We start from the raw sequence: 26,529 nt of genomic DNA on the forward strand, positions 1-26,529 counted from the left end.
GAGAGCAGAATGGGGTGCTCCACTGCACTCACGGACTTCAAACGTCGTCAGGTGATTGGGTGTCACTTGTGTCATATGTCAGGACGCAAGATTTCCACACTCCTAAACATCCCTAGGTCCACTGCTTCTGATGTGATAGTGAAGTGGAAACGTAAATGGACACATACAGCACATAAGCGTACAGGCCGATCTCGTCAGTTGACTGACAGACCGCTGACAGTTTAAGAGGGTCGTAATGTGTAATACGTAGACATCTATCCAGACCATCACACAGGAATTCCAAACTGCATCAGGATCCACTGCAAGTACTATGACAGCTCAGTGGGAAGTGAGACAACTGATTTCACAGTCGAGTGGCCACTCACATAAGCCACACATCACACTGGTAAATGCCAAATGATGCCTCGCTTCGTGTAAGGAGCGTAAACATTGGACAATTGAACAGTGAAAAAACATTGTGTGGAGTGGCAAATCACAGTACACAATGTGGCAATCCGATGGCAGGGTGTGAGCATGGCGAATGCCTGGTGAAATTCGTCTACCAGAGTATGTAGTGCCAACAGTAAAATCCGGAGTTGGTGCTGTTATGGTGAGGTCGTATTTTTCACAGAGGGGGCTTGCACCCCTTGTTGTTTTGCATGGCACTATCACAGCACAGACCTACATTGATGGTTTAAGCACCTTCTTGCTTTTAAACTATCACGATAGACTTAGTACGGCAATTAGACAGACAGGTCACACTGACCTTAGTATGGCTGGAGATTTCAATACTGAGGCAAACTCCTTATTAAATTCACATAGATTACACAGCAGTCAACAGGAATTTGAAAGACAATGTAAGCTGATATAATGTTCATTTTCATTACTCTGATCATTATTGTCAGTTGAGTACTTCTATGTCTACATCTATAAACCACAAGCCACAATGTGGTGTGCGGCAGAAGGTACTTAGTGTATCAGTCATACCACCCCCCCCCCCCCCCCCCTCCTTTCCCGTTTCATTCTCCAATGGTTCGCAGGAAGAACGATTTTCGATAAGCCTCCAAGCGTACTCTAATCTTTCTAATTTTATCTTCATGGTCTTTTTTTGTGATATATATGTAGCAGGAGCAATATGTATGTTGACTCTTCTAGGAACATATGCTCTTGGAACTTTAAAAGTAAACTGGACTGTTGCACAGACTACCTCTTTTGCAGCATCTGCCACTGGAGATCACTGTGATGCTTTTGTGCTCACTAAATGAACCTGTGACAAAATCTGTTGCACTACTTTGTATCTCCTCTACTTCCTCTATTAATCCTACTTGGTATGGATCCCATAATGGCAAGCAATATTCAAGTGTTGGTCAAAAAAGTGTTTTGTAAGCTACCTCCTTTGGTGACAGACTACATTTCCTGAAAATACTTCCAGTGATTAGCAGTCAGGCATTTACCCATCCTCCATTTCCTTTTATATGGTTGTTCCACTTTAAATTGTTCCATACACATAATCCTAGATATTTTATGGAAGTAACTGCTTGCAGTGATTGTTCTGCAATCTGTAATCTTACAATAAGGGGTCTGCTGTTCACGTAAGTATGTTACATTTGTTTTGGTTCAGCATCAACAGCCACTCCCTGCACCAAGTGTCACATCAACCCTCTGTAGGTCTTCCAACAATTTTCTAGTGTCGCTACTTCTTCGTAGTGTCATCCGCAAAAAGCCTACCAGAACTTCTGATGTTTATGTCATTTACACAAATTATTATGAAAAAGTAATGACTCTAAAATAGGCCCTTGGGTTACAATAAGTCACATTTATGCCTGAGGACCTCTCCACTGAGACTGACAAACTGTGTTTGTTAGCAAGAAACCAATTCGATCATATAGTTGGCTCGATATCCCGCACGCGCATGTTTTGTTCATTGGGTGGCTGTGCAGAACTGTACCTAACACCTTATGGAAGTCAAGGAACACAGTATCTACCTGGGTGCCAGTACCTACCACCTTCTGGGTCTCGTGGAAGAAGAGGACAAGCTGTTACATATGATTGCTGTTTTTTCTCTTTTTTTAATCCATGTTAACCCCCTTAACATAAAATCCTGAGTTATCTTGTTTTATTATTTTGACAGAATCTATGACTTAACTGTGTGAAGCTATGGATAATTGATGACAAAACATGTGCTTTCAGCCTCTGTCCTGTATTGTTGAGGCAGTGCTTCCAAAAAATGACAGCTACGGAGATCCTGAATTTGCCATTGAATTTATCAGTCAGAAGATGAAAAAGAATGTGGTGTTACTTCATTAGAGTGTGAAAGTGAAAACATTTCATCAGCTGACTGACAGCCGCTAACCAATGGTACGAGATAAATATGTCCACTGTCCTCCACCCAGCTCCTCCGAGATTTCTGTTCACAGGAAACCACTGTGAAATATGTGGCTGGACTTCACACCTACTACACATAAACTAAAAATAATTTTAAGTTTCAGTCAAAGTTCAGTGCATAAATATACTCTGGATTTTATTAATGGTGATCTCCAAAAATTTGTAACTCATTATTTTGAGCTTTAAAAGCTATCCTCATATGTTTGTATGTGATGTCACTCATTCACCTTTTTCTTGTCCTCATTAGAACTGTTTATGCCATTCACATATCTGAGTCTTTCTCATGGTGTCCCCGAACTGTGCTTAAATCTTCAATAATTTCAAACTATTTTACTGCACAACAGATGATCTGACGATGCAGCAGTACTAACAAGACACAGCCAGGGCAGATGCGAGCTGGTGCCAGTGCCATAGACACTCACCACTTGCACGAGTTCCAACAGTGCCACAGGCAGCACTGAGGATCGAGATATTTACTTCGCCTCAGCCAATTGCAGGCCGAGTACAATCTGCCAATAACAAGACGACAAAAGACTGAACCCTCCTCGGAAGAAAGAAGAGCAACTCTCAGCCACTTGGTCACATACCATCATCCATGGCTAACTTAGACAGGGAACGTCGTTAGTGAACTCTTCGAAGTGAACAGACAGTAGTTGTAAATTGCATTTGCTATGTACTGTGAAGTCTATGTACAATTATTTGCACTTAGCCAGTGAGGGCCTTTTTGTGTTGTTACATGCAGTGTTGCAGACCTCAATATCCGATAAGTCACAAAGATAAGTAACCCTTTTTAATTCATTTGTACGACTTTGTTACTAATTTGTCAGAGCGTTGCAGAACATTTGTTCTCCTATCCTGTTACCTGACCCTGAGGCATAGCTGTGTACTGGTGGCAGGGAGAAATTGTCTTAGCAGTGTACTGTACCAGAAGCCATTTCACGAACTCTCAAACTCTGCTTACTGTAACAACAGTGCCAACTCTCCCTCCACAGCAGCAGTGATGAGACCTCCACAAAACTGGAGATGAGGGTTTACACAAAGTGATTCGACTAAAGAAACAATACAAGCTGCAGAGAAAAATCACTGGAAATAAAATCAACAATGAGCAGAGACTGCACTGCTCATCACTTACAAAAAGGCACATAAAACAAAAATTCCAGTTTATATTTAATCCACCCTCAAATTTTTATGGAAAAGTACAGTCAAGGAAAAGGGGGAGGGGGGGACGACGACTTTAAAGCATACCTTTTACACTTTATGAAACAAACAATTATGTAGTAGAGAATTCAGCCAACATAGGTAAGGCATCCTGGAAAATAACCAATAAATGTAGTAAAACCAATAACGAGTTGGAAAGTGAACCAGTCAGCACAACACACGAAGACCACAAAGTGAAGGATCTCAATGCGTTACATAATTTGTTGAATAAGTACTTTCCCTCTCATTTTGACCAACCATCCCCCATTATAGACCTACAGGTTGACACACCAAATATCATCAAACATTGTTTAGTGCTAAGATTTGTGGAGGTGATTCAGCAGGAGATATTTGACTTTTTTAACATGTTAAAAGAACAAACAATCATCTGGATAGGATGGTATCTTGATTGTGGTGTTAAAGAAATGTGCCAGTGAAATCACTAAACCATCTTATTAATTGTAGTATTAGTGAAAACATATCAAGTACCTTAAAAATTAGTAATTCAGCCAGTTCATATGAAGAGAAGTAAGGAAGAAGTTTCAAATTATAAACAGATCTCATTGGCTGGGAAAACATTCAATCAATTATACACAGTTTTACACAGAAAGGAGCTGGATGGCTGATAGAACAGACATATCTATATTTTTTTTATTTTTTTAAATTCAGTTTTAGATGCTCAATTTAGGTACAGCTCTGGTTAGAAGAGATCATTTCAGTATAATATTTTTTTGTAGTTTGTGCAGCAACATAAATGTAATACGATACACTCCCCATATTTGAATGTAGAATACCTTGCTTTTCCTTACATTCACACTGCTGCAATAGACTAATCAACAAATGATTGGGAAGCCAAAGATGGAAATGCTCAACCAAGCCAGTAAAGTATCACATTTCTGTAATAGTGTAAAACATGAATGCAGTGGATCATAAAGGTGGGATCTCTCCACACAATGAGCGATGCCTGTACTAGATGTCTGCTGCATTTTGTTTATGGTAAGGAACGATGATCTGATGTTAATGGAGAGTGGGCACAAGCTCGTATTGGGGTAGAATGGTGGAGAAACTGGTCGTTACCTTTGGAAGGAACTACATTGGAATTTGTCTTTAGAGGAAATTATGGAAAGTAAAATGTGGACGACTAGATTTGGAAGGGGAGGGCAAAAGTAGAACACCTGCCCTTCCAAATACTGATCCTTTGTTTTAGCACCGTGCCATCTCATTCACTTTGTATTGACTGTCTTCATCAGAGCTTTCTTCTCCAAATGAAATAACAATTTAGCATTTTCATTTCTGTAATAATATGAATCCTCTAAAAATATGGCATTTTTTTTATTTTGTTACTTTTTCCTCACAAAAATTGACTATGGCAAACATCATATGGAGTGGTCCCTTCATTTTGCCTGAAAAAGAAAGAAGAAAATTTGTAATTAGTCCCAATAACTTTGTTATTTCCAAATCATTCACTACACAATTGTATCATTCAGTTGAATTTTTGGAACTTTATGTTTATTAAAATGTAGTCTTAGTTTAATTTGAAAGTTTTTTTATGTACCTCATCTAGCACAGACCAAAAGAAATTGTCACATGTTGCAATGAATTTTTTTAAGGTGCCTAATGCTGTAGATTTTTATACGCATACATTCTGTAGGGGGAGACCAAGAGATGAATACACTAAGCAGATTCAGAAGGATGTAGGTTGCAGTAGGTACTGGGAGATGAAGAAGCTTGCACAGGATAGAGTAGTATGGAGAGCTGCATCAAACCAGTCTCAGGACTGAAGACCACAACAACAACAACATTCTGTTATTACTCTAAGGCTGCTCAAAATCCTTATAAGAGCATTTTATTGGCATAATTTATAATGGAAAACCTATATACATTTAAATTTGAAGGAAGTAATTCATTAAATATATGTGGAAATAAATTATGTCCTTACTGGTTAAAATGCACAAGGAAATTATAGTTTGTGAAAAAGAGAAAAATAATTATAGCTCATTCGCACACTTCTTTCTGGGTTGAAGGACCGAGTGTGGTCAACTGAAATGTATTAGACCGGTATGTCAGACATTGGTGCAACCTTCAAACTTTGACACACACACACACACACACACACACACACACACACACACACACACACACACCACCGCCACCGCCACCGCCACCGCCACCGCCACCGCCACCGCCACCGCCACCGCCACCGCCACCGCCACCACCTCCTCCTCCTCCTCCTCCGTCTTATGAGAAAATTGCAAATGAATGTGATCAAACTCTTGTCTCCGAAGTACTGTGTAGCAGCAATTAATATGGTTAAATCTCTTGTCATATTAGGCTTGGACATTGTGAAGCTGTTACTCCCACTAAGATACTACAGTCTTAATTTAGATGATGGCTTGTGTGTGTATTATTTATGAAGAAATATAACTGCAGAAGTGTGATGAAGTCCTGTAAGGGTTCATTACACTGGACCCGATACTCCCTCACCTGTCTGCCAACAAAAGCAACGGAGATAGTTTGGTACCTCAGTAACCAGAAAGGAGTGCTGAAGGGGGGCTAACATCAATGTAATTAGTCATCCCCTAGAGTCTTAAGATTTACTGCCAACAGCAAAACAAGACCTATGGTAGTAGACCTAGTTCTGGGCAGTAGTTCCTGCAAATACCAAAAATGTCGTCACATCTTACTCACAATGAGCCTTAAAATAACATTAGGTTCAAAGATGGGCATTAATACCTCAGGAGTAGCTTGCATGAACATTAAGTTTAAGACTCTGGATCGGGTAATTCAATACTGAATTGTGTCACATATCACGTGGATACTTTCTGTGACACCTATCCTTTTATAATTTTTAATGTTCAGCTTATATTCTAACGACTAACAAGAAAAAGGTTATTTTCACAAACCGTAGTTACTACCATGTTTGTGACGTGCAAGTATTAAAACTTGCAAATTAGGAAGGAATTTAAATAGAAATACCACTTTATCTACTTTGACAATAACCACAAATTGCTTGAGACACAAAAATGCTATCTAAATTATTACAGAAAACAAAATGGAACATAATCTAACAAAATGCTTAACTTCAAAATCTGCATATTTATACAGAAAGTCCTTATCTTTTCATACATTACAGATCAGAAAGCTTGGTAGACAGAGTGTTCTGAATGCACTTTAAATTTTGCCAAGTATGTTGTGTTGGGCTATTATCAAAGCATTAAACATTTAAACTGTGACATACACTGAAGTACCCAAACTTGCTCAGTTTTCGCAAAAGATAGTGCTAGCATTCTATTTGAAACATTTCCAACACTAAAATAATATACAAAACTTGGAAAGTAACTTTACTTTTCTTTTAAACATTAAAATGTGATCTCGTCTGAAAATGTTCTAAAACAACTGTCGAGTTCACGAACGATAACCCCCCCCCCCCTTTTTTTTTTTTTTTTTTTTTTTTTTTTTTTTTTTTTTTTTTTTTTTTTTTACAGTTATTGATCATTACATAGATACAGAATTATTATGTGAAAAACACTATCATCTATTTTTTATGCAATATAAATACTGTTTTTCCACTGGTCATCTGCACTGATTAAATTGTATACAATATTACTAACACTGGACTACATGCACCATGGGTGGCACGAACAAGGCAGAGGGGCATAAGGTATCTGGATGTTACAGAGTACAGGTGTAGTTTTTTGCAAAGTACATTTTATAACACAGTATTTTGTAATAGTGGCACTTATGGTGAAATGTATTATCTTGAGTTGAAGTGAACCTGCCAATTGAATAAACCAGAAAATGCAATTAAACTTATACCCAGCATTTTATTTATGACAGGACAGATCCATTATAGCCTGAGCTGCACAGCAGACGTTATGAACTTCGAGAAGACAAGTACTTAGTTTCAATGTTGACATGAACATCAGGAACTAATCTTTATGAGGTCACTCAATTTTTCTTGCAAAGTACAGAGTTAGTAGTGCTCATGTTACATCAGGCATGATAGCACATGCTACTTCCACACAAGATTCTCAGTAACCTTTCAACATCCAATAATCAAAGGTCCACCCTCAACACAAAGGAGCTGGAGACAGCACTTTGGGATACACCATTTCTCCGAGTCGATTTGCAAGCTGTCCAAAGGTTACTTAGTCTTTTAGTCTACTTCATGTGCGTGCACACACACCCACCTGTCATGTGTAATATTAGTCTATCTGACATTCTACTTACACTGGCCTGAAGAGCTTGATCTAAATCTTTTATTAGGTCTTCTGAGGACTCGAGGCCAACTGATAAACGTATCAGATTGTCTGTAATTCTAAGTTTCTCTCTCTGCTCTGGTGGGACAGAAGCATGTGTCATGAGGGAGCTGCAACAAAGAAATAAATAATAAATAAAAAATAAATTCTTCCACCTAACTTGGAGAAAGGAACTGAAAATGTAAGCTGAGAAATATAAACATGGATCAAATACACTAAATGTATACGTACGGAATTTCAGCCAAGCTTTCAAATCCACCTAAACTCTCTGCTAAAGTGAAGACTTTTAGAGCACTCAGAAAACGCTTAGCTTCTTTTAGGCCACCTTTTATATAAAATGAGATCATTCCACTGTGACCATGGCACTGTCGCAGTGTCAGTTCATACTGTGGATGCGCTGGCAGGCCTGTAATAAAAATTCAAATACAGGGGTGAAAGCTGTACATGTTCCACAGTTTCACCACGAAATGGAATTTCTAAATATGTTATACATAAAGAAACAAAGGCACAGTACAATTCAATGCAATTATTCCATGTACATTTCACAGGAGCCATGATGTAAACTTATTATTCAGCTGCTCTCATTTCTTTCGCAGTGTACTATTGTAGTTTGTTTGGGTTCACCAGGATGTGTTATGAGTACCTAGTGTAAGTGAAAATTATAAATTACAATATGGTAGACAGTTCCATTTGCAATTCTTGCAAGGTTAATGAGCAACAATACTGAACTGTATTATTAGTTGCACGGATTTATTAGTACAGAGATCAAAGTGATTTATGTAGAAGTTTAACAAAACTGCAGGCTTAATTCTGAGTGAGAAACTGTAGTCAGGATATGATTACATCACTACAATTTCTTTTATGGTTCTCCTTAGATTAAAGAGAATAGTATTGTGCTGTAACAATTTAATCAAATTCATTGTCTTGCAGTGGTTTTAGTGAAAACCATTCAGATACACTGACAATGTGCAACAAACTAAACTTTGTGGTAACTTCTGGATGCAGTATTTGGAAGGAACAGGAGGAAATATCAATGATAATTAAAGCTTTAATCATGTGCAGAGGCATGCTAGGATAGCCTAATTTTAGACTCAGTTCCAGAAAGCAGGAGATCTAAATTTGAGAGTCAGTCCAGCTGACTTTCATTTGTCGTAATATGTTCATCATACTGGGTTTTGTCACATCAAGCTAGCAACAAGGTGACTGAAAGGAACTGTCATGTACAACAATTGTCAGTCTATTTTTTAAAAAACCACACTGTTCATTAACTGTCATGACATTTTACAGCAGTTTTATGCTGCATTTTTTATTTCTATTACAGTTATTAATTTCCAATGGTAGTACTTCTCTTATCCGTGTCAAAACTTATCACTTGTGAATAGCAAGCATTTACCGTACCTGGGTGATTAACCTTTTCAACTAAAGGATGGCTTTCTAAAAATTTTCCAACTGCCAGGCCATTTGCCATGTGTTCTTTCATCCTTATGTGCAAAGTTTTTAAACTTCTGTTCACTAAATAACAATCAAATGGAGAAGGAACAATACCCATGGCTGCAACAGAAATAAAATGTTAGGAATGAAATCTAAACAATATCACACATTTACAAGAATGAAAATGTATCAAAGCATTCAAATGGTGGTTAACTTTTACATAGTTAAAGTAAACCAAGATTTCTGGCATAGAAGGTATACTTTAAGACTGTTCTGCCTCTCGAAAACACTAAAACATAAAAAAGAATTCAGTGTTACTAACATTTCTGTAAGAATTTAAGGTTCTCATACACTTCTTGATTATTTGTGGTCACTGCTCCCATTATTATATCCGAGTGGCCATTCATATATTTGGTCAAGGAATAGACAACCATGTCTGCACCCAAGTTCAATGGTCTCTGTGTGTGGGAAAAAAAAAAAAGTACAATTTTAATTTCATTATCACATATGACATAGAAATTAAAAATAAATACATTAACATTTGTAACTCACAATTGCACAACCTAATTTGGTTGTGTATTGTCCATTATTTTTTCTTACATCTTATACCTTCTTAAGGTACAACTTCTTACTTAACCGAGTCTGGGGCAAGCATGCAGCTATGCAACAGTTCAAAAGCTGACCAACTGCACAGAATGTCATAATCTTGAGCAGTGAGAGCCAGAGCCACCAAATTATGAAAGAGAGAACAATGAGAGACCATAGTATGCATTTCCGAGTGTCGTCATTCCACAATGTATACGCCAATATAGAAGTTCATCTGAAGTATTTGTTAGTGCATCTGGAGATGCTCTGTTACTGGTTTAACATGCTTTGGCAACCTTCCAGACAAATCAGGCGACAGCCCAGACAGTACCGGAACACACAGATTTTTGTTCTCGTAATGGAGAATATTTAACTATTCATACAGTTTGTGAAGGTGAATTTGGCACTGTCAGGGGCTCTTGACATGGTACCACATCATGATAAGGTCTATTACACAATGCTGCAGCTCCCGACTTTTCAATGCACACGAAAAAAACTCATTTTGAACCTGTTCACGCAAATCTCATACGAAAGATAAGCCGCCCGCCGCCTGTTTATTCTTTCGCATGTAAAACCTTGCCACAAGACACGATCTGGTAATTTATTGGAATGAGCATAACATTCTACCAAGTAGAAGACTGCAAAAGTAATTAAAAAGAAATGAAACTTAATACCTTAGTAAACAGTCATGCCAACCTATTCTGCCACCAAATTTACAATAAGATGTGCTTGTTACTTACTTGAAAGTATGGAGTCAAAAATGTATTGTCAACAGCAACTAGAATGTTTTTCTTGTGTGCAATGTCACATATCTTCTTAATATCTGCCACTTTCATTAAAGGATTTGTTGGAGTTTCTATCCATATTAACTTTGTATTGTCTCTTATTGCTGCCTCTATCTCATTATGGTCAGAGCCATCAACATAAGTGACATTTATGTTCATTCTCTTCACAATCTTGTTGAAGTATCTAACTGTGCCTCCATACAAGTCATCCATGGCAACAAAATGATCACCAGCATTGAGGAGATGAATAACAGTAGTAGTTGCTCCAAGTCCTGAAGCATATGCCAAGCCATACTTAGCATCATCTAGAGAGGCTAGGCAAGATTCGAGAACATCCCTTGTTGGATTTCCACCGCGACTATAGTCATATCCCTGTTGGGCGAAAATTGTAAGCATATTAAACAAAGATAATAAATTCAAGCACTACAGTGCACTAAGAAGCGAAGAGGTTATGGTATCCACAGCTGTCAATCACTATACAACTACCGCACATTCTAGTTTAGTTATTGTTAACAATACTGGACAGGTTAAAAAAAAAAACTATTTTTGAAGTAGTATTACATGATAACTAGAATTATCTGTGGTGTTTGTAACTGACTGAAGGGTAACTTGGTCAGCATTCACAGACCGCAATGTTAAAATTGTTCCTCATAGGGCGCCCAGTGTCAAAATACGTGTCACCTCACTTGGCAGTACCTATCTCTCTCTCTCTCTCTCTCTCTCTCTCTCTCTCTCTCTCTCTCTCTCTCTCTCGTTGTACAAGATATGACAAGTATGGAAGCTACTTCATTTGAAATATGGTGTCAGTATCCAGCATCAATAACATTCATAGCTCTGCAGGAATGGTAGTTGTCCATTAACAATGTACCAAAGAAAAGTAACAAATCCCTACACTGTAAGTAGGATACTATGCTCTAACAAGTTGCTGTAATAAACCATGGTGTTTTGCATTGGCTGTCCTGCCAGGGAAAGCTGACATTCAGTGTGATTGTGACATGGCCATCATCAAGGTGCATTGTAATTAATTTCCATCCTTGTATTCTAAATACCATAACAATCAGGAATGGCAGTTGTCACGAATGGGATATGGTTCACGTGGGCTTCGGGCCAGATTGTCAAATTATGTTCGATCAGCAGACTAGTTCTTATTCAGTATGATTATGTATTAGTTTATCTCCTTGTTTTACATTTTCTAAGATGTCCACTCAAAAAGCTTTTGATATTGTACCCCACTCATGGTTACTACAAATATTGGAAATATACAAAGTAGATCCTAAATTGATACAGTTCCTAAACATAGTAATGAAAAATTGGAAAACCACACTTAATATCCAAACAAATTCAAATAATATCACATCACAGCCAATACAGATTAAGCGTGGAATATACCAAGGAGACTCATTCAGTCCTTTCTGGTTCTGCCTTGCTCTGAACCCACTATCCAACATGCTAAATAATACAAATTATGGATACAATATTACTGGAACATACCCACACAAAATCACACATTTGCTATACATGGATGATCTAAAACTACTGGCAGCAACAAATCAACAACTCAACCAATTACTAAAGATAACAGAAGTATTCAGCAATGATATAAATATGGCTTTTGGAACAGACAAATTTAAGAAAAATAGCATAGTCAAGGGAAAACACACTAAAGAAGAAGATTACATATTGGATAACCACAGCGATTGCATAGAAGCGATGGAAAAAACAGATGCCTATAAATATTTAGGATACAGACAAAAAATAGGAATAGATAATACAAATATTAAAGAAGAACTAAAAGAAAAATATAGACAAAGACTAACAAAAATACTGAAAACAGAATTGACAGCAAGCAACAAGACAAAAGCTATAAATACTTATGCTATACCAATATTGACATACTCATTTGGAGTAGTGAAATGGAGTAACACAATCACAATGCCACAAATATAGAATACATCACATACACTCAGCAACAGAAAGATTCACATTAAGCAGAAAGGAAGGAGGGAGCGGATTTATTGACATAAAAAACCTACATTATGGACAGGTAGACAATTTAAGAAAATTTTTTATAGAACAAGCAGAAACTAGCAAAATACACAAAGCAATCACTCATATAAATACATCGGCTACACAATTGCAATTTCATAACCACTTCTAAAACCCTTTAGATCACATAACATCAACAGATAAGAAGAAAGTAAATTGGAAAAAGAAAACACTACATGGCAAGCACCCGTATCATCTAACACAGCCACATATCGATCAAGACACATCCAACACATGGCTAAGAAAAGGCAATATATACAGTGAGACTGAAGGATTCACGATTGCAATACAGGATCAAACAATAAACACCTGATATTACAGCAAGCATATTATTAAATATCCCAATACCACAACAGATAAATGCAGACTTTCATTTACATCTACATTTATACTCCGCAAGCCAACCAACGGTGTGTGGTGGAGGGCACTTTATGTGCCACTGTCATTACCTCCCTTTCCTGTTCCAGTTGCATATGGTTTGCAGGAAGAACGACTGCCGGAAAGCCTCCATGCGTGCTCGAATCACTCTAATTTTACATTTGTGATCTCTTCGGGAGGTATAAGTAGGGGGAAGCAATATATTCGATACCTCATCCAGAAACGCACCCTCTCGAAACCTCGACAGCAAGCTACACCGCAATGCAGAGCGCCTCTCTTGCAGAGTCTGCCACTTGAGTTTATTAAACATCTCCGTAACGCTATCACGGTTACCAAATAACCCTGTGACAAAATGCGCCGCTCTTCTTTGGATCTTCTCTATCTCCTCCGTTAACCCGATCTGGTACGGGTCCCACACTGATGAGCAATACTCAAGTATAGGTCGAACGAGTGTTTTGTAAGCCACCTCCTTTGTTGATGGACTACATTTTCTAAGGACTCTCCCAATGAATCTCAACCTGGCACCCGCCTTACCAACAATTAATTTTATATGATCATGCCACTTCAAATCGTTCCATACGCATACTCCCAGATATTTTACAGAAGCAACTGCTACCAGTGTTTGTTCTGCTATCACATAGTCATACAATACAGGATCCTTCTTTCTACATATTCGCAATACATTACATTTGTCTATGTTAAGGGTCAGTTGCCACTCCCTGCACCAAGTGCCTATCCACTGCAGATCCTCCTGCATTTCGCTACAATTTTCTAATGCTGCAACTTCTCTGTACACTACAGCATCATCCGCGAAAAGCCGCATGGAACTTCTAACACTATCTACTAGGTCATTTATATATATTCTGAAAAGCAATAGTCCCATAACACTCCCCTGTGGCACGCCAGAGGTTACTTCAATGTCTGTAGACGTCTCTCCATTGAGAACATGCTGTGTTCTGTTTGCTAAAAACTCTTCAATCCAGCCACACAGCTGATCTGATATTCCGTAGGCTCTTATTTTGTTTATCAGGCGACAGTGCGGAACTGTATCGAATGCCTTCCGGAAGTCAAGGAAAAGTAGCATCTACCTGGGAACCTGTATCTAATATTTTCTGGGTCTCATGAACAAATAAAGTGAGTTGGGTCTCACACGATCGCTGTTTCCGGAATCCATGTTGATTCCTACATAGTAGATTCTGGGTTTCCAGTAACGACATGATACGCGAGCAAAAAACATGTTCTAAAATTCTACAACAGATCGACGTCAGAGATATAGGTCTATAGTTTTGCGCATCTGCTCGACGACCCTTCTTGAAGACTGGGACTACCTGTGCTCTTTTCCAATCACTTGAAACCTTCCGTTCCTCTAGAGACTTGCGGTACACGGCTGTTAGAAGGGGGGACAAGTTCTTTCGCGTACTCTGTGTAGAATCGAATTGGTATCCCGTCAGGTCCAGTGGACTCTCCTCTGTTGAGTGATTCCAGTTGCTTTTCTATTCCTTGGACACTTATTTTGATGTCAGCCATTTTTTCATTTGTGCGAGGATTTAGAGAAGGAACTGCAGTGCGGTCTTCCTCTGTGAAACAGCTTTGGAAAAAGGTGTTTAGTATTTCAGCTTTTCGCGTGTCATCCTCTGTTTCAATGCCATCATCGTCCCGGAGTATCTGGATATGCTGTTTCGAGCCACTTACTCATTTAACGTAAGACCAGAACTTCCTAGGATTTTCTGTCAAGTCGGTACATAGAATTTTACTTTCAAATGCACTGAACGCTTCACGCATAGCCCTCCTTACGCTAACTTTGACATCGTTTAGCTTCTGTTTGTCTGAGAGGTTTTGGCTGCGTTTAAACTTGCAGTGAAGCTCTCTTTGCTTTCGCAGTAGTTTCCTAAATTTGTTGTTGAACCACGGTGGGTTTTTTCCCATCCCTCACAGTTTTACTCGGCACGTACCTGTCTAAAACGCATTTTACGATTGCCTTGAACTTTTTCCATAAACACTCAACATTGTCAATGTCAGAACAGAAATTTTCTGTTTTGACCTGTTAGGTAGTCTGAAATCTGCTTTCTACTACTCTTGCTAAACAGATAAACCCTCCTACCTTTTTTTATATTCCTATTTACTTCCATATTCAGGGATGCTGCAATGGCCTTATGATCACTGATTCCCTGTTCTGCGCTTACAGAGTCGAAAAGTTCGGGTCTGTTTGTTATCAGTAGGTCCAAGATGTTATCTCAATGAGTCGGTTCTCTGTTTAATTTCTCGAGGTAATTTTCGGATAGTGCACTCAGTATAATGTCACTCGATGCTCTGTCCCTACCACCCGTCCTAAACATCTGAGTGTCCCAGTCTATATCTGGTAAATTGAAATCTCCACCTAAGACTATAACATGCTGAGAAAATTTATGTGAAATGTATTCCAGATTTTCTCTCAGTTGTTCTGCCACTAATGCTGCCGAGTCGGGAGGTCGGTAAAAGGAGCCAATTATTAACCTAACTCGGTTGTCGAGTGTAACCTCCACCCATAATAATTCACAGGAACTATCCACTTCTACTTCACTACAGGATAAACTACTACTAACAGCGACAAACACCACCACCGGTTGCATGCAGTCTATCCTTTCTTAACACCGTCTGTGCCTTTGTAAAAATTTCGGCAGAATTTATCTCTGGCTTCAGCCAGCTTTCCGTACCTATAATGATTTCAGCTTCGGTGCTTTCTATCAGCGCTTGAAGTTCCGGTACTTTACCAATGCAGCTTCGACAGTTTATAATTACAATACCAATTGCTGCTTGGTCCCCACATGTCCTGACTTTGCCTCGCAGCCTTTGAGGCTGTTGCCCTTTCTGTACTTGCCCGAGGCCATCTAACCTAAAACCCGCCCAGTCCACACCACACAACCCCTGCTACCCGTGTAGCCACCTGCTGCATGTAGTGGACTCCTGACCTATCCAGCGGAACCCGAAACCCCACCACCCTATTGTGCAAGTCGAGGAATCTGCAGCCCACAACAACAAATAGAAACAGTAGATCACATCACAAGTGGATGTACAATACTAGCAAATACAGAATACCCCCAGAAGACATGACAATGTAGCAAAAATAATACATCCACAACTTGCCATACAACATAAACTAATAAAACAACACATTCCCACATACAAGTATGTACCCCAAAATGTACTGGAGAATGATGGATACAAATTATACTTAAACAGAACCATTATAACAGACAAAACAACACCACATAACAAACCTGACATCATACTCACCAATAAAAAGAAGAAATTAATACAACAAATTGAAATATCTATACCCAATACAACAAATATGCAGAAGAAAACAGGAGGAAAAAAATTGAAAAATACATCCAACTGGCTGAGGAAGTCAAGGACATGTGGCATCAGGATAAAGTTGACATTGTACCAATTATACTATCAACTACAGGAGTCATACCACACAACATCCACCAGTACATCAACGCAATACAGCTACATCCAAACGTATACATACAACTACAGAAATCTGTAATTACCCGAAAGTTCCTAAATGCAATGTAACATATACTGTACAGTTAAAAGGAAGTCACACTTGATCAAGGTCCGCGTCACTTTCCATTTTTAACCAGACATAACGTTTGAGAAAGGAAAGAAATAATAATAATAATAATAATAATAATAATAATGTCGAAATTCAGACTGCAGACAGGATGGTCCTGACAGAAAACCAGTATAGGGCTATGGAAATAAATGAACATGTTTTCCACATTCAGAAGAATTATTTGTTGGTACACATGACATGTAATTTTGAACTACACTGGCACCTTCTCTAATTAAAGGGGTATGAATACTGAAAGACTCAGTAACTGTAACAGCCGAGTGTGCTCAGATTCGATAGTTACTGATTTATTAAAACTGTATTCTGGACTGGGGTCCAACTCAAAATTGTCTTCTTTTTTTTTAAAATATACATTGCTATTACCAACTGAGTCACCAGAGAAAGATTCACAATGTGCACTTACAGGAAAGAGGCTGCTAGAACTGAAGCTGTGAGAGGTTAGGTGACAAACAGTGCCTGGATAGCTTATTTAATTCTTCAGCAAAATCTAATAAGCTGTACTAAAGAAGAGGTAGTGGTATAGAGATCGAGTACCTAGGAAAGGTGAGCAATACAAACTAATATGACTTTTAGATTAATAAAACCTTTCTCAGTGAGCATATGCTGAAACATGGGGTCTTTTACTCTCCACCCCAAAACAAAAAGCAAACAAGTGTAGACCGACATGACAGACACAGCAATGGATAGTTATGAAAAATAGAGTTTTTAAACCGGTGTTGAACAAAGTAAAATTTACACAAATATTTTGTAACAACATAAAATTTTAAGTTCGCAAGTTGTATAGCAGTATGTACAAGGGTATTTCGGAAAGTAAAGATACACCATAGGCCAGAGGAATGGAAGAGTTTTGGCAAGCAAGTTGGCAACACTGGTGTTAACCTTGAACCATTTGCTTTCTCCTCCCGGTCGTTTGGCAGTTGATTGTTGCTTCTGGTTGGAGTAGGTTGTGTTTAAAATGGCTGCGCCAATTAAGAATACCACGAAATGCGAAGTGCGCTCCGTCGTATGTTTTCTTCACGCAAAAGGTCAGCGACCAGCGGATATTCACAAAGAAATTGTTTTCGTTTATGGAAATATTATGAATCGACAAAGTGTAACAAAATGGTGTTGACGAACAAAGAACAGGTCGGCCATCTGTGATCTCTGATGCCCTTCTTCGGAGAACGAAAGAAGCAATTCGTGCAAATAGACGTCTCACATTAAAAGAATTGTATCAGATCATACCGGACGTGTCAATGACAACTCTTTATGGCATTGTGACTGTCAAGTTAGGGTACAGGAAATTGTGTGTGCACTCGGTTCCATAACTATTAACGGAAGAACACGAAAAGAAAAGAATGGGCTTTGCACTCGACTTCCTCACACACTATGCTGAAGCAGGTGATGAGTTCCTTGATCACATTGTGACAGGTGACGAGATGTGGGTTTATCACCATACACCTGAATCCAAGCAACAATCAATGCAATGGCGCCATTCGAATTCACCAAAAGCCAAGAAATGCAAAACGTTGATTTCAGCGAAGAAAATCATGGCTTCTGTTTTTTGGGACAGACAAGGCATTCTTCTGTTCGAATTTATGCCTCCTGGAACGACAATTAATTCTGCTACATATCGAAGCGTCTTCGAAGGGCAATTCAAAACAAACTCAGGGGAATGCTGACAAGTGGAGTCCGCTTGCTTCATGACAACGCTCTGCCTCACACAGCACTCGTAACCAAAGGACTACTCAAACAATTCAAATGGGACGTATTGGACCATCCGCCACACAGCCCGGAACTTACGCCCACCAACTTCCATGTCTTCCGTTACCTGATGTCGGAAAATCATTCCACGACGATGAATAGATCGCAGATGAAGTTGAAATGTGGTTCCGACAAGAGGTGGCAATCTTCTATGACTGTGGGATACAAAAGCTTGTGCACCAAATTAACAAATGTTTGGATAACGGGGGTGACTATGTCGAAAAATAACTAATAATCCAGTTAATAAGATGTAACTGACGTTTTCTAAATAAATGTTCTATTTAAGGACTGTGAGCCATTGTATCTTTACTTTTCGAAATGCCCTCGTACATTTGGCGGCACAAAAAATGGTCATGGCTAAAATCCGAATTTCTCGCCACATTACACAGGGACCAGTCACATTACAGGGTGTAATGATATGCTAATAAAAGTAAAAAACACTTAATTGTGATTGTAACAGAAGGATCAAGCGCTTTTTGACGCATAAGGATGTACTCTCTAAAAACACACAAGAAAACTGCCACATCATATGTAGCATTGCGAAACTAGTGACAATACTATTTCTTGATGTGGAGTCACTACCAGCAAGAAGTATCTAAATGGCAGCAGCTGTGGTGTAATGCATTCATAGCTCAGCTGTATAGTTAGCAGTCTAGTAGGTGACTGCCTGGAGACAAGGCGTGGTTGTATTTTGCTAACTGCAATTTTTCTTCCATTAATGTGATTAATCTCAAGAAATTATGAAATTAATAGAATTAACACGTCATGGTTCTCAGTAAGACATTTTTGGCTATCAAAGTGCACAGCATGTGGTTTGTTTGCCACTTAATATGCCATACAACATGTCTAAATCTACCAAACAAATTAGAAGTTTGTCTATTTGTTTTTCAATCCCTTGATATTCTGATGCAATATACAAACATTATTTTTCACAGTAATTTTAAGAACTCATGATATTTTAACACCTTTAGTAGCCACCTGTTTGAGCTTCTCATTTTGCTTGATTTGTTTCAATGTCGTATATCTGGACACTGATCTTAGCCTTTCTTTCTTAAAAAAAAAAAAAAAAAAAAAAAAAAAAAAAAGTACTCCCATGAGTTTCAGTGTCACTTGGCAGGGTTGATAGCAAAGCTCTTCAAAATTTTTACAATAGCCAAGTTCTTCTAAAAGTACAGTTTAAAATGATAATATATTGCATCAGAATATCAAGGAATTAAAAAACAAAGTAGATGAACTTCTTGCTTGTTTAGGAGATTTAGAAACAGGAAATGCAATAAATGTAATATGCCTGTCAGAACATAATATAGTCACAGGTCTGGAAAAGGTAAATGTAAGAGGATATAAACTTCCAGCACATGTAAGCAGAGACAACATGGATAAGGAGGAGTTGCCATATAGCTTACACTAAAAATAATAATAGTGTCAAAATTTAGAAACTAAAAATTATGTGCAGAGCAACATACAGAAGCATGTGCCTGTAAGCTTAAACTAAATAATGGTAATTTTGTAACTGTATATGTTCCACTGGGAAATTATCAATTATTTCTGAAAAACTTTAATTCCTTGTTGTGCTATCTGTCAGACAGAGTGAAGCAAATTATTATGGAGGGGATTCCAATGTAGATTCTTTTGAAAGAGTCTGATAGGAAGAAATATCTAAGTATTGGTTGGTTCTTCCAATTTGAGTCAGTTATCGAGTTTCCTACTTGGATGGTACAGAAAAGTAGCAAACTAATAGGTAATATTTTCACAAACCAGATAAATTTAATCAAATAAAAGTTTATCCTGTTAATAATCATCTTTCTTATCATGATGCACAACTATTTACAGTATATGACATGGCTCCATACAGTACATTCAATTAATACTTTAACAATTGCAAATTTCAGGGAAAGCTTGCAGCAGTTAGACTGGGAAGAGGTGTACAGGAACCTGATGCTAACTGAAAATATAACATATTTCACGATATGTTTGTGAGTATTTTTGAAAACAGTGAAATAATTGGGATAAAAATCCCTTGAAAACAGAAACATATCTAATAGCAAGAAAAGTGATGACCCAGAAACAGTCAAATATTATAAAATTACTGTATTAAGTTAAGGGAAGTTACTATGTCTATTATGTCCGAGATTCACAAATTGGATAGTGAAATTACAGAGTTTGAAATGTTGTTGAAAGGGAAACTCAGTAACCAAGAGCACAGGAAGACTATTACCATCAAACTGAATGGTAAGTTTATTAATAAAGCCTGAGCTTGAAAATATTTTTAATAATCAGTTTTTTAAATGTAGTGGAGAAAATAGGTTCCACATGTTCATTAGAAAAAGCAATACCTATGCAACCTGGAAATTGAAATTCTACCCACTTCTCCTTTTGAAATTAAGACAATAATAAACTCACTCAAAAGTTAAGGTTCACATGGAATTGATGGCACCTCCAACAAAGTACTAAAGTTCCCAAAAGATGAGTAGGATTCTTATCCACTCACGTAATAACTCCCTGGAACAGGGCATTTTCCCCCCGATAGATTGACATATGCTATTGTTAAATCACTGCATAAGAAAGGGGGATAAGTCTGTTGTCAACAAATACTGCCCAATCTCACTTCTGACAGCTTTGTCCATAATTGAGAAAGTAATGTATTCAATAGTGGCTTCACATATTTCTAAAAATAAAGTACTAACGAAATGCCAATTTAGTTTTCAGGAAGGCTTTCCAGCAGAAAATGCTATATATGCTTTCACTGATCAAATATTAAATGCTCTCAATAACCGAACATCATCAATTGAGATATTCTGTGATCTGTCAAAGGATTTCGATTGTTTAAATCACGAAATTCTTCTATAAAAGCTTAAGAATTGCGGTATGAGTGGCACAGGGCACAAATGGTTTAATTCTTATGTAACTGGAAGAGTACACATGGTTGAAATAAACACTTCACATAATGTTCAAAAATCAGCAGATTCCTCAAGCTGGGGAGGCATCAAGAAAGGGGTCCCACAAGGTTCATTGGTTCCCTTATTATTCTTAACATATATTAAAGACTTGCCATTCTATATTCACAAAGATGCAACGCTAATTCTTTTTGATGATGATTCAAGTGCAGTAACTACGTACAAAAAAGAATTAGCTGAGGGAATTGTGAACAATGTCTTTCAGAATTTAAGTTGTTCACTGCAATTGGACTCGTTAAATTTTGATGAAACACAGTACATACAGTTCTCTACAGTAAATAGCGTAACACCATTAACAAATAAAGAGTTCGAAGAGAAGTCTGTAGCTAAGGCAGAATATTCCAAATTTCTGAGTGTGCGCACCGATGAGAGATTAAATTTGAAGAAACACATTGACGATCTGCTGAAATGTTTGAATTCAGCTATCTATGTTATTAGCGTTATTGCAAATTTTGGAGATAAACATACAATTAAATTAGCTTACTATACCTATTTGCATTTACTGCTTTTATATGGCAACATATAATGGAGTAATTTGTCATTTAGTAGTAATTGCACAAAAGCGTGTGATCAGAACAACAGCACGAGCCCTGGCAAGATCATATTGCAGACATTTATTTAAGGAACTAGATATTTCACAGTAGTTTCGCAATACATATGCGTATTTATGAAATCTGTTATTAATAACCCATACCAAGTCAAAAGCAACAGCACTGTCCATAGCTATACCACCTTGAGAAAGGTGGATCTTCACTACATTGAGTTCTATCTTTGGCACAGAAAAGGGTGAATTACACTACCACAAAATCATTGGTTTAAAAAAACAAAACAAAAAAAAAAACTCGAATTATGGCGTGTAAAGAAACCTTTTGTTAAACTGACAAAACTGACACGTTCCACACCATTACGTAGTGTTGTATTCATGACCTATGGAACAAGTATTAATCTAATTTAAAGGCCTTCAACTTCAATGACTGTCTGCAATCTGTGAGGAAAGGAGTCCATGCAATGGGAAGTAAATCTCTCCCTTACTACCGCGTCCTCCCAGGTAGCTAGTGTGACATTCCAAAGGTCATAAGGGGTTTTTCGCATGGGGTCAGGCCAGTCCCTCCACCCATTTCACCTCTGTCCATATGTTCTCAATAGTGTTAAGGTCTGGTGCAGGAGGTGGACAACTGAGAAGAGAGATCTCATTCTGTTCTGCAAATCACTCTTGCACCATTGCTGCCAAGTGTATAGGAGACTGGTCCTATTGGAAACAGATTATTCCTTTAGTATGCAGTCGTCACACGGATGGAACTGTAATATTACCCATATTATATGTACATTGGGTAGCATCAAGTGAACTATCTATCCTGTGAAGCATTCCTCCCACTCCCAAACTGCCACAGACACATGACCACTACAAGGTAACTTGTGGATTAATTTGGGGTCAGAACGTACACCTTGGAGCCTCTATACTCCTAGAGGACCATCATTAACTGAGGACAACAACATTTTGCCAGAAAATACCACATTCCACCAGTCATGACTGACACTGTCCTCGACAAACACTAATCGGTAGAGTCAATGATGACAGGGCCTGTCCTCGAGGGCCACATTTCAGGTAAGTTGTCAGGCCTTCCAAAGACAGCTACGAACCAAATCCACCAACCTGGAAAACGTAGTATGTTTCAACTGCACCACATTTAAAGGAGGCTTTTGTTGAGATATGTTGCAAGTTTATTGTACTCCACAGGTGCTGCTAAATGCAGAAGTTCAGTTCACATACACTTACTGAATTCTTCAGTATTTTGATAATGATTTATCTACTGTTGTGCACTGCACTCAGGGATACCACACTGTGCTCCGGAGTCAGGCACTGTCAAATTCCCTTTCTCTAAAAGGGCAACGAGGCAACATGAATAGCTTGTTAACAATAGAGTATGGCACATGAATAATGCAACTCAATAAATCTGGTGCAAGTATTTGTAGTTTCATTAGCTATTACAGACCAGATAGTGAGCTTGCAAACCCAACTTTTCATAATGGACTATCAGTCTATTACTGTGTAATATCTACAAAACTGTAAGATTAATTCTAATGTATTACAGGTAGTAAATTTAACTTTGACTCCATGGGGTCATTCTCCACCAGAAGTTTTGTTGGTGTATAGTCAAAATTGTCATATCTTCTGTCAGAAACAGGCTGAAGGTATTCAAAACATGTTTCATTTAATAGAATGCAGGGCTTCAAAGAAAAATTGTTGCATCAGAAGGATGTACCTCTTTGCACAAGACATTTTGCATATAAAAGCTGCGCATTGCTTATTCATCTACAATGACCATTTAAAATTTGGAATGAATTGAGTTAACATGCACTATATTTATAGATAATAAATTTATTCTATTTGCTAGCAAGATTTTGTACCTTGTTGGAAAAGATCTGGATCACTGTAAAGACCAGTTTCCTGTATGTTTTGAAGTAATATTTCCTCATCTGTTCCCAACAGAAACAGAAAAATGTGGCATGCTGCATTTCATCCTCATCACTGCTATACTAGACCAATTACTTCTGCAATTTATGCTTATCAGTTTCAGTGTTATCAAGTATATGCCTACATCAAGTTTTGCTATTAAGAGCAGCAACAAATCTAGCCTAAATCCCAAATATTTTCCACCACAGTGACTAAGATTTGCATCACAAAATTTTACAGTGACTTAAATCACTGACTGGCTGCGGCTGGGGGACACGTAGAAAATAAAGCAGTATTTTCTCGGTCATGTAGCATACAAATTTCAGAACGCTAATATACTACAGAAGAATGGTGTGACAAACCTTAAATACACATGGCTCTGATTGTTTGAAAGTAGTTGACATAACTATTGGCGGTATCATGCAGTGCGAGGACCATTTTTCCGGATCTTGGCCATCATGAATTGCTCTCGTTGCAAAGGAAGAATCGTTCGGTAGAAACCCTGCTGCAGACATTGTGTACTATTAAGTCACTGGTTCCTCTATGAACTGCAACAGATAGAAAAATGAAAGATAATAATATCTGTATCAGCCTGTGGCTTCACAATGCTAAAAACACACACACACACACACTTCGTTTCCTGACGTAACATTAAACTTTACCAAAAATATATTCGCATCATTTAGTGAAAGAGTTTATAGCCCTTTCTGTGATTTCGTGCCAAGTAAAATAAAGTAACAATTCTGACGTATAAATATATTTCCAAAACGATAACAAAAAATATTTACGTACACTTACAACAAGTGATTCCTTCTGCTTCTTCACGTGACATGTGCCGATCATTCGAACAATTTATACAGCTGACACTATATCCTCTTGGTGGGGATGCGTCCAATCAGAGCGCGACTCGCATGCGAGACAGATGTTCACCGAAGCCTACTGGTTTCTACAAAGTATATCGTCAATCGTGCTACATGTAGTCTCATCACAGTCTGCTCTCATATTGATAAAAGCTAGGTGACGACTCTTTTAGAATTTCCCGTCTAATTAATGTGAAGGTCAATAAAGATGGTATGTGGTGCTACATGCTGTAGGGAATGCATCTTTAAGTGTATAAATAAACGGTGATTGGCTGGAGCCATTCGTTCCTCGTTCATATATTATTTTCCGATCTGCCTTGCACCGAATGTCACGTTATTGCCGGCTGCTGTGACCGAGCGATTCTAGGCGCTTCAGTCCGGAACCACGCTGCTGCTAAGGTCGCAGGTTCGAATCCTACCTCAGGCATGGATGTGTGTGATGGCCTTAGGTTAGTTAGGTTTAAGTAGTTCTAAGTCTAGGGGACTGATGGCCTCAAATGTTAAGTCCCATAGTGCTTAGAGCCATTTGAACCATTTTTTGTCACCTTATTAGCATTTATGCGAGATGAAGTAGAGAAGCAAAATATGTTAATGAGAGTGACTCGCTGTCGACAAGAGATTAGAAGTAACTTGAGAGATTTCTGGCGGTAGGCAGGTCATTCTAATGCCTGAAGTTTAGTTCTGTAATATCAGCTAGCCCAATTAGTAAAATTGCGTGAAAAATTGTGAATAAATGGTAAGGACCTTTTCAGGCAATTAACATAAAGAGATTTTTCTACGCTTTGTGATAATTTGGTGAAACTGACGTGTATTTCAAAAAAATGGTTCAAATGGCTCTGAGCACTATGGGACTCAACTGCTGTGGTCATCAGTCCCCTAGAACTTAGAACTACTTAAACCTAACTAACCTAAGAACATCACATACATCCATGCCCGAGGCAGGATTCGAACCTGCGACCGTAGCAGTCGTACGGTTCCGGACTGCGCGCCTAGAACCGCGAGACCACCGCGGCCGGCGACGTGTATTTCGCAGACCTCTTACTAGTCATTGCAGATAATGTATTTTTCGAAATGAGAACGTTTTTCCAAACTGCTATGTAATACACCAATCTGTACTATATTTTGTCTTGCGGTTCTAGGCGCTACAGTCCGGAACCGCGGGACTGCTACGGTCGCAGGTTCAAATCCTGCTTCGGGCATGGATGTGTGTGATGTCCTTAGGCTAGTTAGGTCTAATTAGTTCTAAGTTATAGGGGACTGATGATCTAAGATGTTAAGTCCCATAGTGCTCAGAGCCATTTGAACCATTTTTTTGTACTATATTTTAAAATTAATGAAGTAAACATTGTCATAGGGAATCCTCCGTTAAGCATCCTAACATGGTATATACAATGATTATCCTTGCAAAAGCCTATTAAAGTTATTTTGCGTTAAAAAAGTTCTTAAAAATTGAATCTGAGGCATGATATACACAACGGCGTATTGAAAAATAAACAGTGCACCTAACGGCGTGTGGCTGGTTGCTGAAGCTCTGTCAACATCTGAATGGATAATATTGTCAAACTGTCAATACTTTACCTCAGACGTTCAGTGTGTATTGACAATAAAAGAATATTTTGAGGTCCATTAATACTGCTCGTCAATATTTCTAGTATTGACAATGCGTCAATACGCGCCATCAGACGGTCAATATATTGACAGTTTGGCCTCTTTACACTTCCCTGTAATACAGTTTGTCATAACTGAGTTTTTTTCCCGATAGTCTTTTACGCAAAAGGAGTTTAAAATGTATTTAACGTGTACGATTAGAAATTAGGTTAGCCAAGATAATGTTTATAAATGAAATAATACGT

The 26,529-nt window shown here is 38.2% G+C and overlaps 1 protein-coding gene across 2 annotated transcripts; it reads right to left on the reverse strand.

Annotated features, from left to right (window-relative positions):
* Window positions 1-3,507: 3,507 nt before the first annotated feature.
* Window positions 3,508-24,764, reverse strand: LOC126248097 (cystathionine gamma-lyase). 2 transcript variants are annotated; one of them, XM_049948766.1, is made up of 8 exons: window positions 24,609-24,764; window positions 24,179-24,364; window positions 10,577-10,993; window positions 9,574-9,709; window positions 9,219-9,371; window positions 8,052-8,226; window positions 7,792-7,930; window positions 3,508-4,964 (listed from the first exon to the last, which is right to left on the reverse strand). In XM_049948766.1, the coding sequence occupies exons 2-8, from the start codon at window positions 24,329-24,331 to the stop codon at window positions 4,956-4,958; spliced, it is 1,182 nt and encodes a 393-aa protein (XP_049804723.1). In that variant the 5' UTR covers window positions 24,332-24,364; window positions 24,609-24,764; the 3' UTR covers window positions 3,508-4,955. The 2 variants fall into 2 exon arrangements, with proteins under 2 accessions (XP_049804723.1, XP_049804724.1); XM_049948767.1 differs by having other exon boundaries at window positions 24,615-24,756.
* Between the last annotated feature and the right edge of the window lie 1,765 nt (window positions 24,765-26,529).

The sequence above is a fragment of the Schistocerca nitens genome, chromosome 3, assembly GCF_023898315.1.
Source record: "Schistocerca nitens isolate TAMUIC-IGC-003100 chromosome 3, iqSchNite1.1, whole genome shotgun sequence".
NCBI classification, from domain to species: Eukaryota; Metazoa; Arthropoda; class Insecta; order Orthoptera; family Acrididae; genus Schistocerca; species Schistocerca nitens.